The sequence below is a fragment of the Vipera ursinii genome, assembly GCF_947247035.1.
Source record: "Vipera ursinii genome assembly, chromosome: 5".
Lineage (NCBI taxonomy): Eukaryota > Metazoa > Chordata > Lepidosauria > Squamata > Viperidae > Vipera > Vipera ursinii.
This window is the reverse complement of record NC_139518.1, coordinates 24,358,020-24,375,827: the sequence shown is the minus strand read 5'-3', so window position 1 is coordinate 24,375,827 and position 17,808 is coordinate 24,358,020. Positions and strand designations below refer to the sequence as shown.

Below are 17,808 nucleotides of genomic sequence, written 5' to 3'. Positions count from 1 at the left end.
CTGCCGCAGCGTTTCCCCCCTCATTAACGTGGCAAGCGGCCGATTCTGACAGCTGTCAAACTGCCATGCATGCGCAGTACACGGACAGCTGTCAAACCAGCCGATTCTGACAGCTGTCAACTGACGCGCAGGCGCAGTACAATGACAGCTGTCAAAACCATGCTTAACCGCGCATGCGTAATTCAGCCGGAGCTGTCAAAGCTGCCAGCTGGCCCCAGCAACAACCCGCTGTCAGCCACGCCTACCTTAGCCAATCTCTTCCCTATTGGGTATTATCGTTAGGCGGGAGAACCCCGCCTGTTTATTGGTTCTAACTAATGTTAATGTTGCTGTTGACTATAAATACGGGGGATTCCCGGCAGTGCCTTGCCCGGGACCTCTGCCCAATAAACAAATTGTTTTGGACCGTGCCTACTGTCTCCTGTCGTCCCTCAAGACACTCTACCTGGCGACGAGGATGGGATCCGGGTCTGCTTGTTAGCTGAAGTCACTAGCTGAAGCCACAAGTGAAGGAGGGAAGCCGTCCCACCAGCCGACACTGCTGAAGTCACTTGCTGGTTTGGGAGATCCCTCCACCTACACCACCCTAAGCAGACCCGCGGACCAGACAGTATGGCCAACCTTGGGCATGTCAGAGAATTCGATGTCTCCCAGCCCGAGGGCTGGGAGTCACATCTCGGGCAAGTGGAGGGGTACCTCCTCGTCAATAACATCGTCGAGGATCGCCCCAAAGCCGCGGCGCTCCTCTGCCTCAGCGGCCCGGCGGTCTATGATGTCGCCGTAGGGCTCTGCAGCCCCGATCCGGTGGCCACTATGCCCTACGCCGAGCTAGTCGACCTCCTCAACCGACACTTCTCGCCAAGACAGTCCGAATTGTACTGGCGCCTGAATTTCGCCCGCCAGTACCAACAACCTGGCGAGTCGGCCAAATCGTTCATTGCGACGGTCCGACAAGCGGCCTGATGCTGCCGTTTCCCAGACCGCATAAGAGACCAGGTCATCGTCGGTCTGAGGAACCTGAAGCTGCAGAAGAAACTCGTCACCAAGCCGACGATGGACCAGGCCGAGTTAACGATTGAAATAATGGCGTACGAAGATAGCCATCGGGAAGACGCGCTGCCGGCGGGAAATCCCTTCACAGGGTCAGTCCACCATGACTGCCCTAGAAATTCTGACCCGGGAACAGCCAAGCAGAAGACCGAAGTGGACGCCATCCGTCCGAGACCTGCCAACCCCCAAGCTTGCCGTGAGGGTGACAAAAGACCAGATCGGCTGGCCGGAGGCTCAAAGGAGACCACCAACCACTCCAAGTGCGCCAGCTGCGGTGGCAACCATGCCAGGGCATCATGCAAATTTCACAATGCCAAGTGCCATGGCTGCGGCAAAACCGGCCACATTCGCTCTGCCTGCCGCAGCACCGGCCGCAAGACCCTTCACGACTTGGAGGCTGCCCCGGAAGGTAATATTCCCCCCCCAAATTGCCAGGGGACACCCTATGGTCATCTGTCATGACCACTAGCACGGACCAGGGGCCCTTAACCACCAGCTATATCCGCCCCAAAATTAAAATTCAGATCCGGATACAGGGAATCCCTTGCGAGATGGAGGTGGACTCTGGGTCCTCAGTCTCCATTCTTTCCTGGGACACTCTACAAGGAATCGCGCGTCAGTGCAGACGCCGGTTCCCTATTACCCCCTCGAAAATTCTTCTAGCCGATTTCCAGGGCGCCCCTATCAAATTAAAAGGGGAAACTAAGCTCTCCATTAACTACCAGCAATTCCAGGGAGAACTAACAGCCCAAATCGCAGCAGGAAAACGAGCCAGACTCATTGGCCTTGACTGGTTCGAACCCCTGGGAAAAAAAGTTATGGGCGTTAACCACTCTCAGCCTCACCAATTACAAGCCGTCTGCCAACAATACGCAGACGTCTTTGACGGGACACCGGGGAAATTCAATGCCCCCCCCATAGAACTAAAACTAAACCCAGAGGTCCTGCCTATCAGGATCAAGGCAAGAAGTGTCCCTTTCGCTCTCAAATCAAAAATAGAAGCAGAGCTCGACAGGCTAATTGGACTGGGAGTCATAGAACCCACGGAAGGGGGCACTTGGGAAACCCCCATAGTCACCCCTGTCAAGCCTAATGGGGAGGTCCGCCTCTGCGCGGACTATAAAGCCACCCTTAATCGTGCTTTAAACCCCCATGCCTACCCAGTCCCAGCCGTCAGGGATGTGCTCTCCTCCATTCAGGCAGGCACTATTTTCACCAAACTAGACCTGGCCCATGCATTCTTGCAGCTGCCAGTCTCAGAGCAAACGGCCAATGCCCAGACCATAGTCATCCACCGTGGAGCGTTCAGGGTGAACCGCCTGCAGTTCGGAATCGCTGTGGCACCTGGAATATTCCAGGAAACCATGGAGCGAACTCTCAAAGGAATCCCAGGGGTTTGCCTCTATTTCGATGATGTGCTCATCGTGGGGGAATCTGAGGAAATATTGGCTGACAGGCTGCGAGAGGTGCTTCAAAGATTCCGCACCGCCGGCCTCAAATTAAAGAAAGAAAAGTGCTCCATAGGGGTACCCTCCACTGAATTTTTGGGTTACAAAATTGATGCCAACGGAATCCACCCCACGGATTCTAAAGTCAAAGCCATCAGGGCAGCCCCACCACCCAAAAATAAGGCAGAACTACAAGCCTTTCTGGGTCTCATAAACTTTTATCACGCCTTCCTCCCTCACAAAGCTACAATAGCAGAGCCTCTCCACAGGCTATTAGACAAAGGAGCCCAGTGGCTCTGGTCCCAAGCCCACAGCGACAGTTTTAACAAATTGAAACAGCTCCTTTCAAGCAAATCTACTGTCACCCATTACAAAGAGAAAATGCCCCTCTGCGTCGCTTGCGACGCCTCACCCTATGGCATAGGCGCAGTCCTCAGCCACCTCCACAGCGATGGAACTCAATCCCCCATCGCATACTACTCCAGGACCCTATCCAAAGCCGAGCGCAATTACGCGCAAATTGACAAGGAGGCCCTAGCATTAGTGGCCAGCGTGAAGAAATTTCACGATTACTTATACGGTCGGCACTTCACAATTTTTACCGACCACAAACCCCTGCTAGGGCTCTTCACCTGGGACAAATTGACCCCGCAAATTCTATCCCCTAGAATGCTTCGCTGGACCACGTTCCTAGCAGCGTACTCTTTTAAAATCGAACACAAACCAGGCAAGGAAATGGGTCATGCAGACGGCCTTAGCAGACTGCCCCTGCCCAACTTCGACCCAGACCCTGCACCAGCCGGCCAAATCCTGGCTATCCAGGAACTGCCGGACCGCCCCGTATCTGCAATAGAAATAGCTGCTGCAACCAGCAAGGACAGACCCCTGGGAAGGGTTCTAACTTGGGTCTTAACCGGCTGGCAATCCACCTCTCCGGGTCCAGAATTTCAGCCTTACTTCCTAAGGCGCCATGAACTGTCAGCCCACCTCGGCTGCATCCTCTGGGGCAGCCGTGTCATCATACCCACCCCGTACAGACAACAAGCTCTAACCTCCCTCCACGACGGTCACCCCGGCGTGGTCAAAATGAAATCTCTCGCCCGCAGCTACCTATGGTGGCCAGGGCTCGATGCAGACATAGAAAACTTTGTAGCTACCTGCTACATGTGCCAGAAGACCAGGCCACCCCTCCCACACGCCCCTGTCCATAAGTGGGAGGTGACTAAGAACCCCTGGTCCAGGGTTCATATTGATTATGCCGGCCCCTTCCAGGGGCAAAATTTTCTTATAATAGTCGATAGCTTTTCCAAATGGCTCGAGGTCATCCCTGTAGCTAGTACAACCTCAGCAGCCACAATCAGGGGATTGAGGAGGGTATTTGCCACCCACGGGTTGCCCGATGTCATTGTATCTGACAACGGCCCCCAATTTACCTCTCATGACTTCCAGATTTTCACCAGGGCCAACTTGATTAGGCACGCCACCTCCGCGCCCTTTCACCCCTCCACAAACGGTCTTGCAGAGGCCATGGTGAAGGAGACTAAAGAAGCCCTAAAGAAAATCATTTCCGGCGACTGGCACTGCAGACTGGCGAAATACCTCCTGGCACAACACTCCACCCCTTGCTCCACCACCGGCAAGTCTCCGGCTGAGCTCCATTGGGGGCACCGCCTGGTCACCAAACTGGACCGTTTGCACCCCGACAGGGCAGCCGCCGAACCGATCTGTGCACCCACTGTCAAAATCTTCCCTCCTGGCCAGCTCATCTGGGCAAAGAACTTCGGGGGCGGCGACAAGTGGCTACAAGGCGTGATCTCCAATCAGACTGGCCCAGTCTCCTATCTCATCGATTTAGGAGACGGAAGGCTTATCAAATGTCACCCCGACCAACTAAGACCGCGGGTGCCGCAAAACCACATTCCCCAAACTCAGCCAAGCGTTTTAATTCCCCCAGCGGCACCACAAAGGCCACCTAACCCTGCATCACACGACCCAGACGTCGCCGACAGCCACCAACCTCCAAGCCCCGAAACTTTCCCCGCCAAGGGAAGGGAGGACCAGCCCAGCACAAGCCAGCCCAGCACAAGTCTTCGCCGCTCCACCAGACCGCGGAAAACCCCTTCGTACTTGGCAGATTATGAATGGGCCGGCAGCAGAAACAGCGAAGCCGACCCAAGCTGAACTTCCAGGGGGAGGGGGGAAGGGGTGTCATGTACTCAGCACACACACACATTCCCCTCACAAACTATAAGGAATCCCCGGCAGCCGTTGACAGCCGTCAAAAGGCTGCCGCGGCGTTTCCCCCCTCATTAACGCGGCAAGCGGCCGATTCTGACAGCTGTCAAACTGCCGCGCATGCGCAGTACACTGACAGCTGTCAAACCGGCCGATTCTGACAGCTGTCAACTGACGCGCAGGCGCAGTACAATGACAGCTGTCAAAACCATGCTTAACCGCGCATGCGCAGTTCAGCCGGAGCTGTCAAAGCTGCCAGCTGGCCCCAGCAACAACCCGCTGTCAGCCGCGCCTACCTTAGCCGATCTCTTCCCTATTGGGCGTTATCGTTAGGCGGGAGAACCCCGCCTGTTTATTGGTTCTAACTAATGTTGTTAATGTTGCTGTTGACTATAAATACGGGGGATTCCCGGCAGTGCCTCGCCCGGGACCTCTGCCCAATAAACAAATTGTTTTGGACCGTGCCTACTGTCTCCTGTCGTCCCTCAAGACACTCTACTTGAGAGTCCTGCCAAGCTTACTGAACTCTTTTCCAATGGGAAATAAAAGAGGAAATTGAAAGATAGAACATATTTTTGAATTAATGTTTAGGCAATTTTATTTTTAAATCTGAGTCACCTTCTGGTTGGTTCAACATAGCTTCTCTACATGTTCTTACCTCTCTACAGTTTCTCATACATGGAAGCTGAGTTGCTGCTATTTCCTTATCCACACTACGTCTGTCTTAAAAGGGGTACAGAGGAAATATCTTTTTAAAAATCATTGGAGAGAAAGTATTCAGTCAAAACTCAGCAGATGGGGTGTGCTGTAAAGATCTACCATTCCTGGTATTTTTATATTATTATCTTTTTTTAAAAAATGAAGCAACTGCAGTGTTTTTATGTTTCCCTTTATAGTGTGATTTTTTTTTTCAGAATCAGGTGAAGAAACTTGAAGCTGCTTAAATTAAATATTTGCCTTTTTAAACCACACATTCAAATTGAATCATGCCTTCTTTGAATTATACCTATATTTTTGAATGAAATTAGTACTAATTCATATATAATTACTCTCCCAGTTTGCAACTTAATTGCCAAAATAAATTATAGACATCTGAGTATATTGCCTTGATTGAGTTGTAATGTAGAACCTGGCTATGTTTTTTTTTTACAAACCTGAGTAGCAAGGTGACTTATCACTTAGAAAGCTTAGAACCAGCAACACTGAAATGCTTAGCATGTGCAACTTTTTGCTGCCAACCACACTTTCCTTGTGAATTACATACTTCCCAAAGTAGGCAGGGCCAGGACAAAGAAGAAGCGGGTCAAGGACAATAACTAAATTTGATTTGTCTACATTTGAGCTGTATGAAGTTAAGTAAATATAATTGTATGATTACTCCCCATACACCTAATCGTATCCTCCCTTTATTTCATTTTAAAAATTGTACTTTAGTGGAAAGTTTTCAAAGTTCTTTGGAATAACATTCAAAGGTCTGAAAGAGGCATCAAGTTATGAACCTTGGACATAAAAAAATTCAGTACTAAATTACACGCTACCTGTCGAGGGGTCCTTTCCGACTTACTTCTGCACCACTCCCAGTCAGAGAGTTCTGGTTTCCGGCCCTCCTCATGAGACAACCTTCTTTCTGGTCCTTCAAAAAAAGTTCCTTTTTCAATATTCTGGATCTCTTCTTTTTTATATGTCATTTTTTCAGAAAGTAGACTGTCTATGAATTTATCCCTGCTTAAGTCTTTCCTGGCATCTGTGCTGTCAAGTTTTTTGCAATCAGCAACATTTTTACACGTGGAGCTGTCTACCACAGAAATGGTGCTGAACTCCATTTGGCTGCTGTCTTTTTGAGTTTCTTTTGTGTTCTCACAATCGCAGTTGAGCAAGCTGTGGTAAGATATTGAATTGCTACCATCACTGTGGTGGTTATCATGGGATATCTTATAGATTCCATAACCTTGTTGAAAGGACAAATTGAATTCAAAGCCTCTTCTTTTGGCTAAAGAAAGAAAGTAAATCATTGTATTAAAACAGCTAGAAACCAGCAGGACAGTTAACAGTATTTTTTTTAAAGTACATCATATTTTGATAATTGGGTTAGCAGTGCATTTTATCAAAACATATATTTTAAAGCAATGTTTCAAAACATTGAATGACAAAATAGAAAATAGTTGAAGCCAAGGTGGATTTGTACAACATTCTTTACTGGGGCAGGGATTAGGTCAGTACATTGTATAAACACCATAATCTAATTAGCACCAGGAAGTAGACAAAATTAGTTTTAGCTGTAAACAGACTTTGGTTCATCACTGTGCAGACTGGAACAAAGGTTAACAAAAGGTTAACCGTATCTTTTACTGTTGACAAGAAGATAAAAGTTCTAAAGTGATTGCTCTAAGGAACTCTGTCTTACTCTCTCTTTGTTTTTCATTCCCTTGCAGCCTCGTAGAGAGATTAAATAGAGGAAGACATAGGTTGGAGTGGGTGAGCCTTCCCCAACTCTCCTCTAGCAGAAATGTTGACCAGGCCAACAGATGTATTTTAATGCTTAAAAATAATAATAAAAGCAGCAGGAAGTCATTATCTTCAAGACAGTGTGGCAACTGGGCAATCATCCAAAAAAGCTGTCCTTCATTTGATCATGTGCAGTGGATGCCCAAAGGGAAATCAGTCATACAGTGATTAAGTGAACTCAGTGAGTTTTATTCTAGTAAGTGTGTTTAAAATTGTACTAAATCTAGTAAAGGTGTTTTGCACATTTACTGTATATATTTATTTATGACTTAAATATACGTATATCATAACACTTGGAATGTGAAATAAAAATTTCTTAGAACAAGAGCACAGTTATTCCCAGCTATTAGAAAACAGTTTTTATGTTGGTTCTATTAGGAACTGTACACTCTTTGAAAGTCTGTGAAATTTACACTGGAAGTAAATTAAATGAGCTTATTGTAACAGAAATAATATAAAAATAAATTCTAATTTGACTTGGAGCTAGCATTAATAATACCCTGAAAAAGAAAATATTGCTATACATTTGTACAATATATACTATTATTATACTTTTGCTACAATATATTATATAATTCACTATCCTATCCTGTCCTATCCTCTGCTATCCTATCCTCTGCTATCCTCTACTATCCTTATCCTATCCTATCCTATCCTATCCTATCCTATCCTATCCTATCCTATCCTATCCTATCCTATCCTATAGTGTTACAATTTCTGCATATTATTTTGATGGTTTAATGCAGGGATGTCAACTGCCGGCCTATGGGCTGGATGCGTCACCAGGAAACCATGCACATCCCATTGCCAGCAATGGAGAAAAAGCTCTAATATATCACACAATGTCACATGATGTCATGAGTTTGACATGTCTGGTTTAATGTTTCGTCCTTCAATTTGTTTATAGGGCTTGGATATATTTTTATTTCAGTGGCAATCCAAAATTAAATCTGAAAAAAGGCAATAGCAAACCACTTTATACTTTTACCAAGAAAATAATATAGGCTTGGTTAAAACATTAGGATGAGTTTGTGTGCCAGGTGATGAGACTCCTAGTATGGGAAATACTTTTCTGGTTACTGAGGAAGAACAGTGAACTTTCATAGGTAAATAAGGAGATAGATAAGGTCTGACCAAAAAGAGTAAGACAGTCTAGATATCAATGGTGCCAGTACTGAAAAGATGATTTTCTCATATTTGAAAAACACATGATGTTATAATATGGAATGGCATGAAGCAAATGCAACTTGAATTTGTTAAGTGGAAATGAAGTTATTAAACTGAATACTTTAAGAATATTTAAACATAGGTGGTCTGGAATGAGCTATTTTAAATCATATAATTGTATACTATATTCAGGAACAAGACAAGTATAAAGAACAAGTATAAAGAAATTGAGTAACAATAATACTAAAAAACAAGCACCTCTAAGTACGTGCTTGGTTATGACTCAATAAATGATAGGGTCATATCTATCAGAATTAGAGTATAGCCAACAAGTGTTTGCCCTCACTACAAAGGGAAGATGTTGGCAAATTGCAAAAGAACTAAAGTAGTACTATGAAGGAAGATTGCCATGCAAACATTGGAGAAATGGAGGAACTGAAAGCATAGGAAGATTTGAAGAAAGGCAATAAAGGAGGGAATATGTTAATAAATAAACACATGAAAAAATATTTATTTATTTGTCAAGCAACATAAATGCAGATTATATGTATATAGTACATGGGCATTACTGGATGCACAATAGCAAAATCAAACACACTATAATCAGAAAAAGAAAATGGAGAAATGTAGTCCAATGCAATCCAGGCAGCCAAGACAGTTTTAGAAAGAAATTGAGAAAGATACTATAAATATTTGGCTTAAAGGTAAAAGAACATGGGGAAAAAATAAGAGAATTTTTTTAAAAAATACAAAAATTCAAGGGAAAATAATATCTAGATAGGAACACTCAGATCTAATCCCAAAACAGATCTAATAGAATCAAACAAGGTTGAAGGAATATGGAAACAAATGGAATTACTGAATTATAGAATGCATTTTTAGAATATGCTCAGGAACAGTCAGGTATGATAGAAAGTAAACCAGGTACGATATAAGAAAACAGTGGGGCAAGTTCATACATATTTGCACTGAGTAAAATTGCAGGAGAAGAAACAGTTACTATACAGTTCTTTGTCAATAAATATAAAACAAGATTTTATAGCCTAAACTAAAGATTATAAAATATTGCTGAATATACTCATACTGACCTAGTTGATTAATTCCTTATGCAAGCAAAGTTCAACCTCAAATTTTACGAAGAAGATGTTTACACAGATTTCTACAAATAAGACGAGCTGGATTATTCTCTTTGTCTCTGATCATTCTTCTGAGGAACCTTTACAATGAAGAAGTTGTTGCATAAACCAAATTTGGAGAAAAATAATGGTTTTGAATAGGAAAAAGAATGAGACAAGGATACCAACTGTTTCTGTCTAATAGAGGGTTAGTGTCTTAAATAGTAAATGTATGGAAAGATTAGCCATTATCCTATTTTGATTCCAGATAAGAACTTAAGATGTGAGAACATTGTCACAGATGAAACTCTCACAATGAAAAAATGCATTATGAAAAATCTGGGTTAATATTATTAATGGTAAAGGATTTGATGTGATAATTTTGTTTCCTTGGGCTCAAGGATAGATAAACAAGCTCAGTTGCTGTAGAATAAAAAGCAGATTAATTCAAATGAGGAAGGCAGATATATTGTCATGAAGGATGAGGATAGTTCTATGACAGCAAAGATCAGAACAATTGCAAGTATACTCTTTCCAGTGGCAATACATAGCTATGAAAGCTGCCTTTGAAAAAGAGAGAGCAAGATGATAATTGCCATCAAATTTCACATCTGAAAATTATTACTAAGAGAATCATGGATTTTAAGAAGAACTCCTCGATCCTTGCTGTCCCAAAATGAATTAAGAATACCATTTTATGTTTGGAGATAGATTTAGTTTCTGTAGAACCTAGAGCTTGGCTTTTACTTGTCAGCTTTTGACTAAAATTAATTTTCTTCCCTTTAAGTCAGACCCCTTTAGCCTCTAGGGACTGCTTTAAATCAATGCAGCTTAAGAAAGCTACTGATAATTCCATTTATTGAGTTTTTCAATTGAAACCCTCTTCTTTTTAGGCTTTGAAAATGTCAGATGTGCTCTCAAGCCACAGATACTATTATTACTAGTAATCTACAATTAGAGTCACAGTCTAAAACTGGTGTTAATAATTCAAGTCTCAAATAGGGACCTAAATTTTTTTAAGATAGTGCCTAAAGATACAGGTACTTCTAAGCAAGATGTGTTTTGTTTTTGTTTTGTAAAATTAGGGTGTTCACATCAAATAAATTAAAATTTTCTAAATATTGAAGGAGTCTCTTTGGTATTGCTCTGAGGACTACAGTCATGATTTGGATAAGAATGATTTCTTTTTTCATAAGCATGCAATATTATCGTTTGTCGCAGTCAGTCAGATGTTAAAATTTATTGGCTGCCTAATTCCAGGGAACACAGGTTTGCCAAACTATGAGGTGTTCCTTCCTTCTGGGGAGGTATGAAGAATCTTTAGTTACTTTGTTATAATAAACCTATACTTCCCATCATTTTAGTGTGTTGTTTTTGTCTCATCATTGGATGATGGACTAGATCAGGGGTAGGCAACCTTGGCTCTTTTATGACTCATGGACTTCAACTCCCAGAATTCCTGAGCCAGGCTGGCTCAGGAATTCTGGGAGTTGAAGTCCATGAGTCATAAAAGAGCCAAGGTTGCCTACCCCTGGACTAGATCTATGTTGCCTATGTTTAGAAGTATGGGAGAACTAGAAAAATGGGAAAAGAAATGATAAAGATGGAATTAAATAAATTATAGGTTTCTTTGGGAAGAACTTCACGATGTCAAACATTTGTCCATGCAGTTGTCAGGAATCAGAATGACTTACTGGCATTTAACTGACGTGTTAATCATCTAACTGAATGTCTCCAGTTTAAGTCTTTTTATTCTGACTTTGTTTGGTGTGCAATTGGCTTGGAATTCAACATCTGCTACATTTTTTTTCTGTCTAACTGACTTTAATTCTTAATATTTGTTTTATGTAGTGATTCAGGAAGAACAATGAACATAAAAACATCCCTTCAGAATAAACAGTGGTTCAATCACCCTCTATGCTTGAGTCCCAGAGCAAGATTGAATAGTTTCATCTGCATAGTTTTTGATGTTAAACTGGGACCTATGCAATTATTACTAATAACAGTATTAGTTTATTTTCCTGCCCTATGCAAAATAAGGAAATAATATCTCAGTCCCACAATAGCTTAGTCCAGAAAGCTTTCTGATCAGGAATTCATAAAACTTCTGTTAAATTCAGCTGCTTAAAATATTAAGTAATAAGGTTGGTGTAGTGGTCAAGGCATCAGGCTAGAAATCAGGGAAACATGAGTTCAAGTCCCATCTTAGATTCAAAGACAACTGGTGATCCCAGGCCAGTCAGATTCTCTCAGCTCTGTGTAACAACCCATGGAAAACCACTCCCAAAATGTTGCTAAGAAAAATGCAGGGACATCTTCAACACTGACTTGAAAAAACACACATACATACACAATAATATTTAAGGACTTCAACAGGGAAGACAGTAAGCTGCTTAAGTGGTCAGCCTCTAACATTATTTGTATTCATAAGTATGTCTCCAAGTTGAAATAGATCACACACAGTAGGTATTCTTAAAGAATCAAAATGACAAGGAGCTGCAACATGGAGCTGTATCCATCTACCCAGAAAAAGAAAAGGCCAATGAAATAGGGAACTGTAGGGTGCTCCAAATAAATAGAAGGGAATGGATGTTTTATGTATACCTATCTTGTATATAACTATCTTAACAGCCATCTTGTGAGAGCCCTCATTATATGTTCTCAGAATTCCAAATCTACCGTCTCTGAAAATAAGCTGATTAATTACAGGTAGTCCTTGACTTACCACAGTTCATTCAGTGAGTGTTCAAAGTTACAGTGGCATCGGAAAAAGTGCCTTATGACCATTTTTCACACTTACGACCATTGCAGCATCCCCATAGTCACGTGATGAAAAGTCAGAAAATTTGGCAACTGACTTATTAGGGTTGCAGGGTCCCGGGCTCATGTGATCACCTCTGGTAACCACCTGGCAAGCAAAGTCAATGGGGAAGCCACACTCACTCAACAACCACGTTACTAACTTAACAACTGCAGTGATTCACTTAACAACTGTCACAAGAAAGGTGATAAAACGAGGCAAACAATTGTCTCACTTAGCAACAAAAATTTTGGGCTCGATTGTGGTCGTATGTTGTGGGCTACCTGTGCATTGATTCTGGAATCCAGGCTTAAAGCAGTGGTGGGGATCCTTGTGCCCCCAGATGTTTCCAGCAACAATCCTCACAATCCCTTATCATTGGCCACTTTAACTGCATCTGATTGGAATTGGATTTCTGAACTTCTAAAGGGCAACAGGTTGCCTATTTCAATTGCTGTTTGCTACTCCTATCCTTTGTAACAGAATACATTAGAAATAAAAGCAAGCTGTAGTTGCCACCAAAAGTAGTCATAAAAATAAAAGATTTTAAAGCAATGGAATATTGGTTTTGGATGTTGTGATTGTACTTTTAACTATTTAATTCTGCATGAGACCATAAGGATAGGGTAAATATTTTATTTTGGGGAAGAGGGGAAAAATAACCATTAGCATAAACAAAATAAGAGAAAAAAGTTTTGGCTTTAAAATGTTAGGTAATTGTTCGATCGCCATCTGCTATAAATTTCTTTGCAAATATTTGATCAAAGCCAGAAATATGCAGAAGGTGTGCACTTTGTTTCTTGACATAAAGCAAACATGAAAGCAGGCTCTAGAAGATCCAGAGGATGCATCTTTTTGGACAGAAAAAAAATCTACCTCTTAAGATCCATTTTGCTTTGGGCATGAATTGTGAACAAAATTGTGCTTCATAGTCCCTGGAATGTACTGTATATGGGTTGCCTGCATAGGCGATTTGTAACTTTGGCTGTTTATGAGACATGGAAAATAAAAAAATCCACCATGTAAACTGCCACCATGTAAACTGCCATTAACTTTATGGAAAAAAAGACTGCAAAACCATAGCAGGTTTTTTTTCTTATTTGTCCTTATTTTATGTAACAAATGTTGAACTTCTGTCAGCCAGAGACCACATTGCTCTTTCAATACTACATTGGAGTCTGTATTTTAAAATAAGTCAGTTCAGGTCTCAACGAAGTGTTCTAGTGAAAAATGTTAAAACAATATAAAACTACAGATTTTACATCCCCTTGGATCTGCACTATGTTACAGAAAGACTTGATAATATCCCTTTGGAAGAGGCAGTTTAACCTCTTTCCCCGTCCTTCATACTTACCCTTGTTTTCCTCTGATGACACTGCATAGATGCTCTTTCTACAATTGATAATGCAGCCACAAGGCAGGTGACTCCAGTGCTCTGACAAGACAAACATCGGAGTGACAGTGACAGCTAGCAAAGTTAGCAGGAAGCTGAATATCTCAAAGGAAAGATTTTGAAACCCAACAGTGTATTGAACAACCATTTGTATCTGAAAGAGAGAGGTATTCCAGAGAAATTAAGCAACAGACAGTTGGCTTGAATTAGAAGCGATCACATATTATACCCCATTCTTCTAAATACTTGCTACATAGACTTCCCCATTCTTGAATATTGGCATCTTAGAAAACAAAGACATGATCCAGATAGGTGTACAGAAGTTTTCTAAAGTTTTCTGCTATTCACAAATAAATGCCACTGAGTTCAGTAGAGCTTTTATTTAGCATTGCAAAGCATGTCTGCCATATGTTGCAATCCTATACAAGTAATACAAGTGAGCCTATTCCTCTCAACAGCCTCATTTACTTGGGAATCCACATAATATGGTAGACAAAACCAAACACAAAAGTAGCCAGACACAAAAATTGCACACACAGTATCATCACACTCGCCAAACATATTTATGAGCACACTTATCCCTGCTCTGCTCTTGGTAAGGTTAAGACTCAGATTTGGATGGCCCATGGTCCATTAGGTCCTGGGCATGATGGTGAACCCTTAGGTTCTTTGTCAGGCTAATCCCGTAGTTTGCAGAGATGTTTGGCTGAGGATATATTTACAGGGCCATTGCAAAACAATGGACGCCACAACAAGCAGTCTCTGCTGCCTTTCAAAAGACATCCAAAGCCATTTGCTCTCTGAAATACAGCAGATAAACATTCCTGTTCTCCTGGAATTTGTCTCACTGTGCTTCGCATGTCTTTGAATCTTGACAGATGTCAAAAAGGAACTGTTCTAACACAAGTCCATCTATGTCTCTCAGAAATGCCAGTTGTTTCAAGTGAAACCATAACATATTGATGCCTGTTCTGTAGCAGAGAAATAGCTTTAACCTGAGCTATTAATAAAGGGCCATTTGAGTTATTACAGGAGGTGGAGAGGCACCCTTGAGAAGATCATGTGGATAGATGATTTGCACAGTGCTTTCATTATGCAGAGTTTCATAAATAAGAAGCAAGTCCTTGCCCCATGGATCTTACAATTTAAATCTTATTAGTAAGGGCAAAGGGAGGACTGCTAGAGGAGGTTGCAAGGGAAGAATGTGAGTGAATGCAGCTCTGACTCCTGGAATGCAAATATGTGTTTCTTCTGAAATAAATTCTTTAATGTCTAATAGGCTTATTTCCAGGAAAGGAGTACACAGATCTTTAGTCTTAAACCACATTGATGCTAAAAATTAAAGTTCATCAGTTAATGTGGGATTAGAAAAGGGCTCTGAAAAAATAATGGATTTCAAATTATTACTCCCTATGTGCCAGGCATAAATGGGATTCACAAATGCAATAGGGCACTGATTAGGGTGTAAGAGATACATGACAAAAACAAACAAACAAATGGGAAAAACCCAGATTGCCCTATCTGCAATCTACTACCACAAACATCAAGGCAGTTTTCAGTAATTGTTTTTCTTTTAAAGGAAGTAGAAAATAATGAAATTCTTCCAGTGATTTGTGAATACTTCTGATTACATAGCTACAGGCAATTCACCACTAAAAGGTGTGCCTTGCAGCTAATAAACAAAGCAAGGAATTTTTGGCAGATACCACAACAGATAACCTGATGCCAACTGAACTGCATGAAGCATAAGAGCTGGCCTATTCTATCTAGTTTTTTTTCCCTTGGAATCATTCAACAAGATGTATGCTAGCATAAAACTAGAGCCCTAAAGTCGTCATCTGTAGTTTTTCTTGTATCTGACTATTAGAAACCATTTTCACATTTGGCAAAACAAATCTCACTCATCTGAAAACTAATTAAACCTTACATTTATACACCAATATATGTGCATTTTGAGTTCCTGATCATTAAATAAACCAGTATTAGAAATATACAGTACATTCAGTTGAAACTAAAATAATGTACCCAACTGTTTGAATAGACAAGGAATACTTTAACAACAGCCAAACTGATAGTCCAACAAAATACAAAAATACAAAGCAAATGACACAGCAACTATTTTTTTTTTAAAAAAAAATCTGATTAACCAATGTTTTAAATACAAGTCGCAAGTTTTCAAGTTGGATACAGTCGTAGCTTAATTTACTCTGTTCTGCTGCTCCCACTTCCAAATATCATTAGGTACTGCTTAACTAAACCCTTAGATATAAGGAAAAGAAACTTGGGCAAGGTTGTTGTTGTTTTTTACCATCATTGGGAGCCAAAGAATGGTTTTGGTCAGAGCCAGAATTAGCGAGAAGCGTTTCTGAGCAAAATCCACAGTGCTGTTCCGGTTGTTACGTGGCACATTTCGTGTGCCATGGTGGTCCAAGTGACAGTGGTCAGCTGGACTTTGTCTGATAACTGGGTCAGAGTTCTGACAGTGCTTCTGGGTTTTATTCATAGTGTCTTCTGTAGGAAGAGAAGATTTGTGACTTTCAAATGGAAGTACCCCAGAAGAAAAATGGCCTCCTGTGACTGGATGATAATCATCATAAAGTGCTGTTGCTCATCTGAACACAGTAATTGATAAATAAGAGGAATGGAGAGTATAATTAGGAGACAGAAACAAAATGAGTAGATTATAAAAAGAAACAAGGTATATGAACTGGAACAGTCAGCAAAACATCCCCAGGAGGTGGGAGCATAGGTGCCCCAGCCACATAAAGGCAAAATACAAATCAGCAGACAGACAGTCCAGATAGTAAGAACAGCCCATATCATGCTCACTGGCCTCTTGGTGGCCCCTTGGCTCTCTCCCATTTTATTGAGGCTGTAGAAGTTATAGGAAACTACAAGGGACCCCATCAAGTTGCTGGAAAAGCCCTGAAATAAGTACAGGAGTGCTGAAGTGGTACACGCAGTCTGGGGAAGCATTTCATTCAACCAAGGCTTGAGCATAAAAATTGTTGCTGGTACCACACTAATCAGATCATCCACACTTAGCGAAGTTGCAAGCATTGAAACAGTACTTTTGTTCTGCATTCTCAGTAAGGAAACTAATGAATAGATGCTACCCAGCAGGGTTAAGAATGTGATGACAAAAGTCAAGCAAAAAATGAAAAGATTCAAAGATTTTTGGTCTTTGGGTATATCCATCATTCCCCGGTTTGGGGAGCTTGTCTCATTTAATGAAACATTAGTATGGGTAACTGACATTGTTGCCAGGATGGTTGGGATAGCTGGGGGGTTGATGTTACTTTACCTTCTCCAGATTCTTTGAGTTCTCATCCGATGAAAACATTGTTAGCTCCACCGTAGATTCCTCATCTTCTCTACCAAGTTTATTCCTGGGCTGTAAAGATTTTTTCCCCTTTCTGAATGCCTGCTTAGGATGCTCCCAAGTAATGCCCAGCTCACCCTGTTAAAAGAAGCATTAATGTTAAGTCCCAAGGAGCAAAAAAATTCCAGCCAAGAAAATAAACCACAATAATTTCTCCTTTCCTCCGTTCTTTGTCAGTCCTTTATAATCCTCAGAAGTGATCAAGTTTAGCCTCAAAGTAAAAAGCCGATGTCAAAAAACGTGCTGTAAGGGAAAGCAAGCAGAATATCAGTCTCACACTGCCGGCTTAGGAGAAACTATAGCAAAGGGGAGGGAGGAAAAGAACCACCAGAAGCTCTTTGGTTCAGTCTGCACAATTCATAGCTGCAGGAGGGAGGAGTCAGATATAAGCAGGATAGCAGAAGAGATTGGAAGAAGGATATCTCAAAGCAGAGCTGCTCTCCGATCATAAGCAAGGAAGACTCTTTGTGAAGCCCCACCTTCAGCACGGATGCACAGAGCCAATGCAAACACAAATCCGACAATAAATGTCAACTCTTCCTTCCCGGGCCCCAGAACTACTACACAGCTGTTGAACTTGGGACACACCGTAGAGGAAATCCACGTGCAACAACTTTCAGAAGGGCTCTGAGCTCAAAGCCAAAGCATTCATGGGGTTTGGAGTCCTCAGATTGTACATTCCTGTGCTGGAATTTGAAAAATAAAATAATTGT

At 41.9% G+C, this 17,808-nt stretch overlaps 1 protein-coding gene across 1 annotated transcript in view; it reads right to left on the bottom strand.

Annotated features, from left to right (window-relative positions):
- The window catches only part of GPR149 (G protein-coupled receptor 149), a gene marked incomplete at both ends in the record, with an annotated part of 43,869 nt that extends 26,898 nt beyond the window's left edge, over positions 1 to 16,971 (bottom strand). Inside the window, 4 exon segments of the mRNA XM_083363538.1 lie at positions 6,272 to 6,723; positions 13,675 to 13,867; positions 16,022 to 16,314; positions 16,317 to 16,971. Of these exon segments, the coding sequence (XP_083219664.1) occupies positions 6,272 to 6,723; positions 13,675 to 13,867; positions 16,022 to 16,314; positions 16,317 to 16,971 (1,593 nt within the window).
- Positions 16,972 to 17,808: the final 837 nt, after the last annotated feature.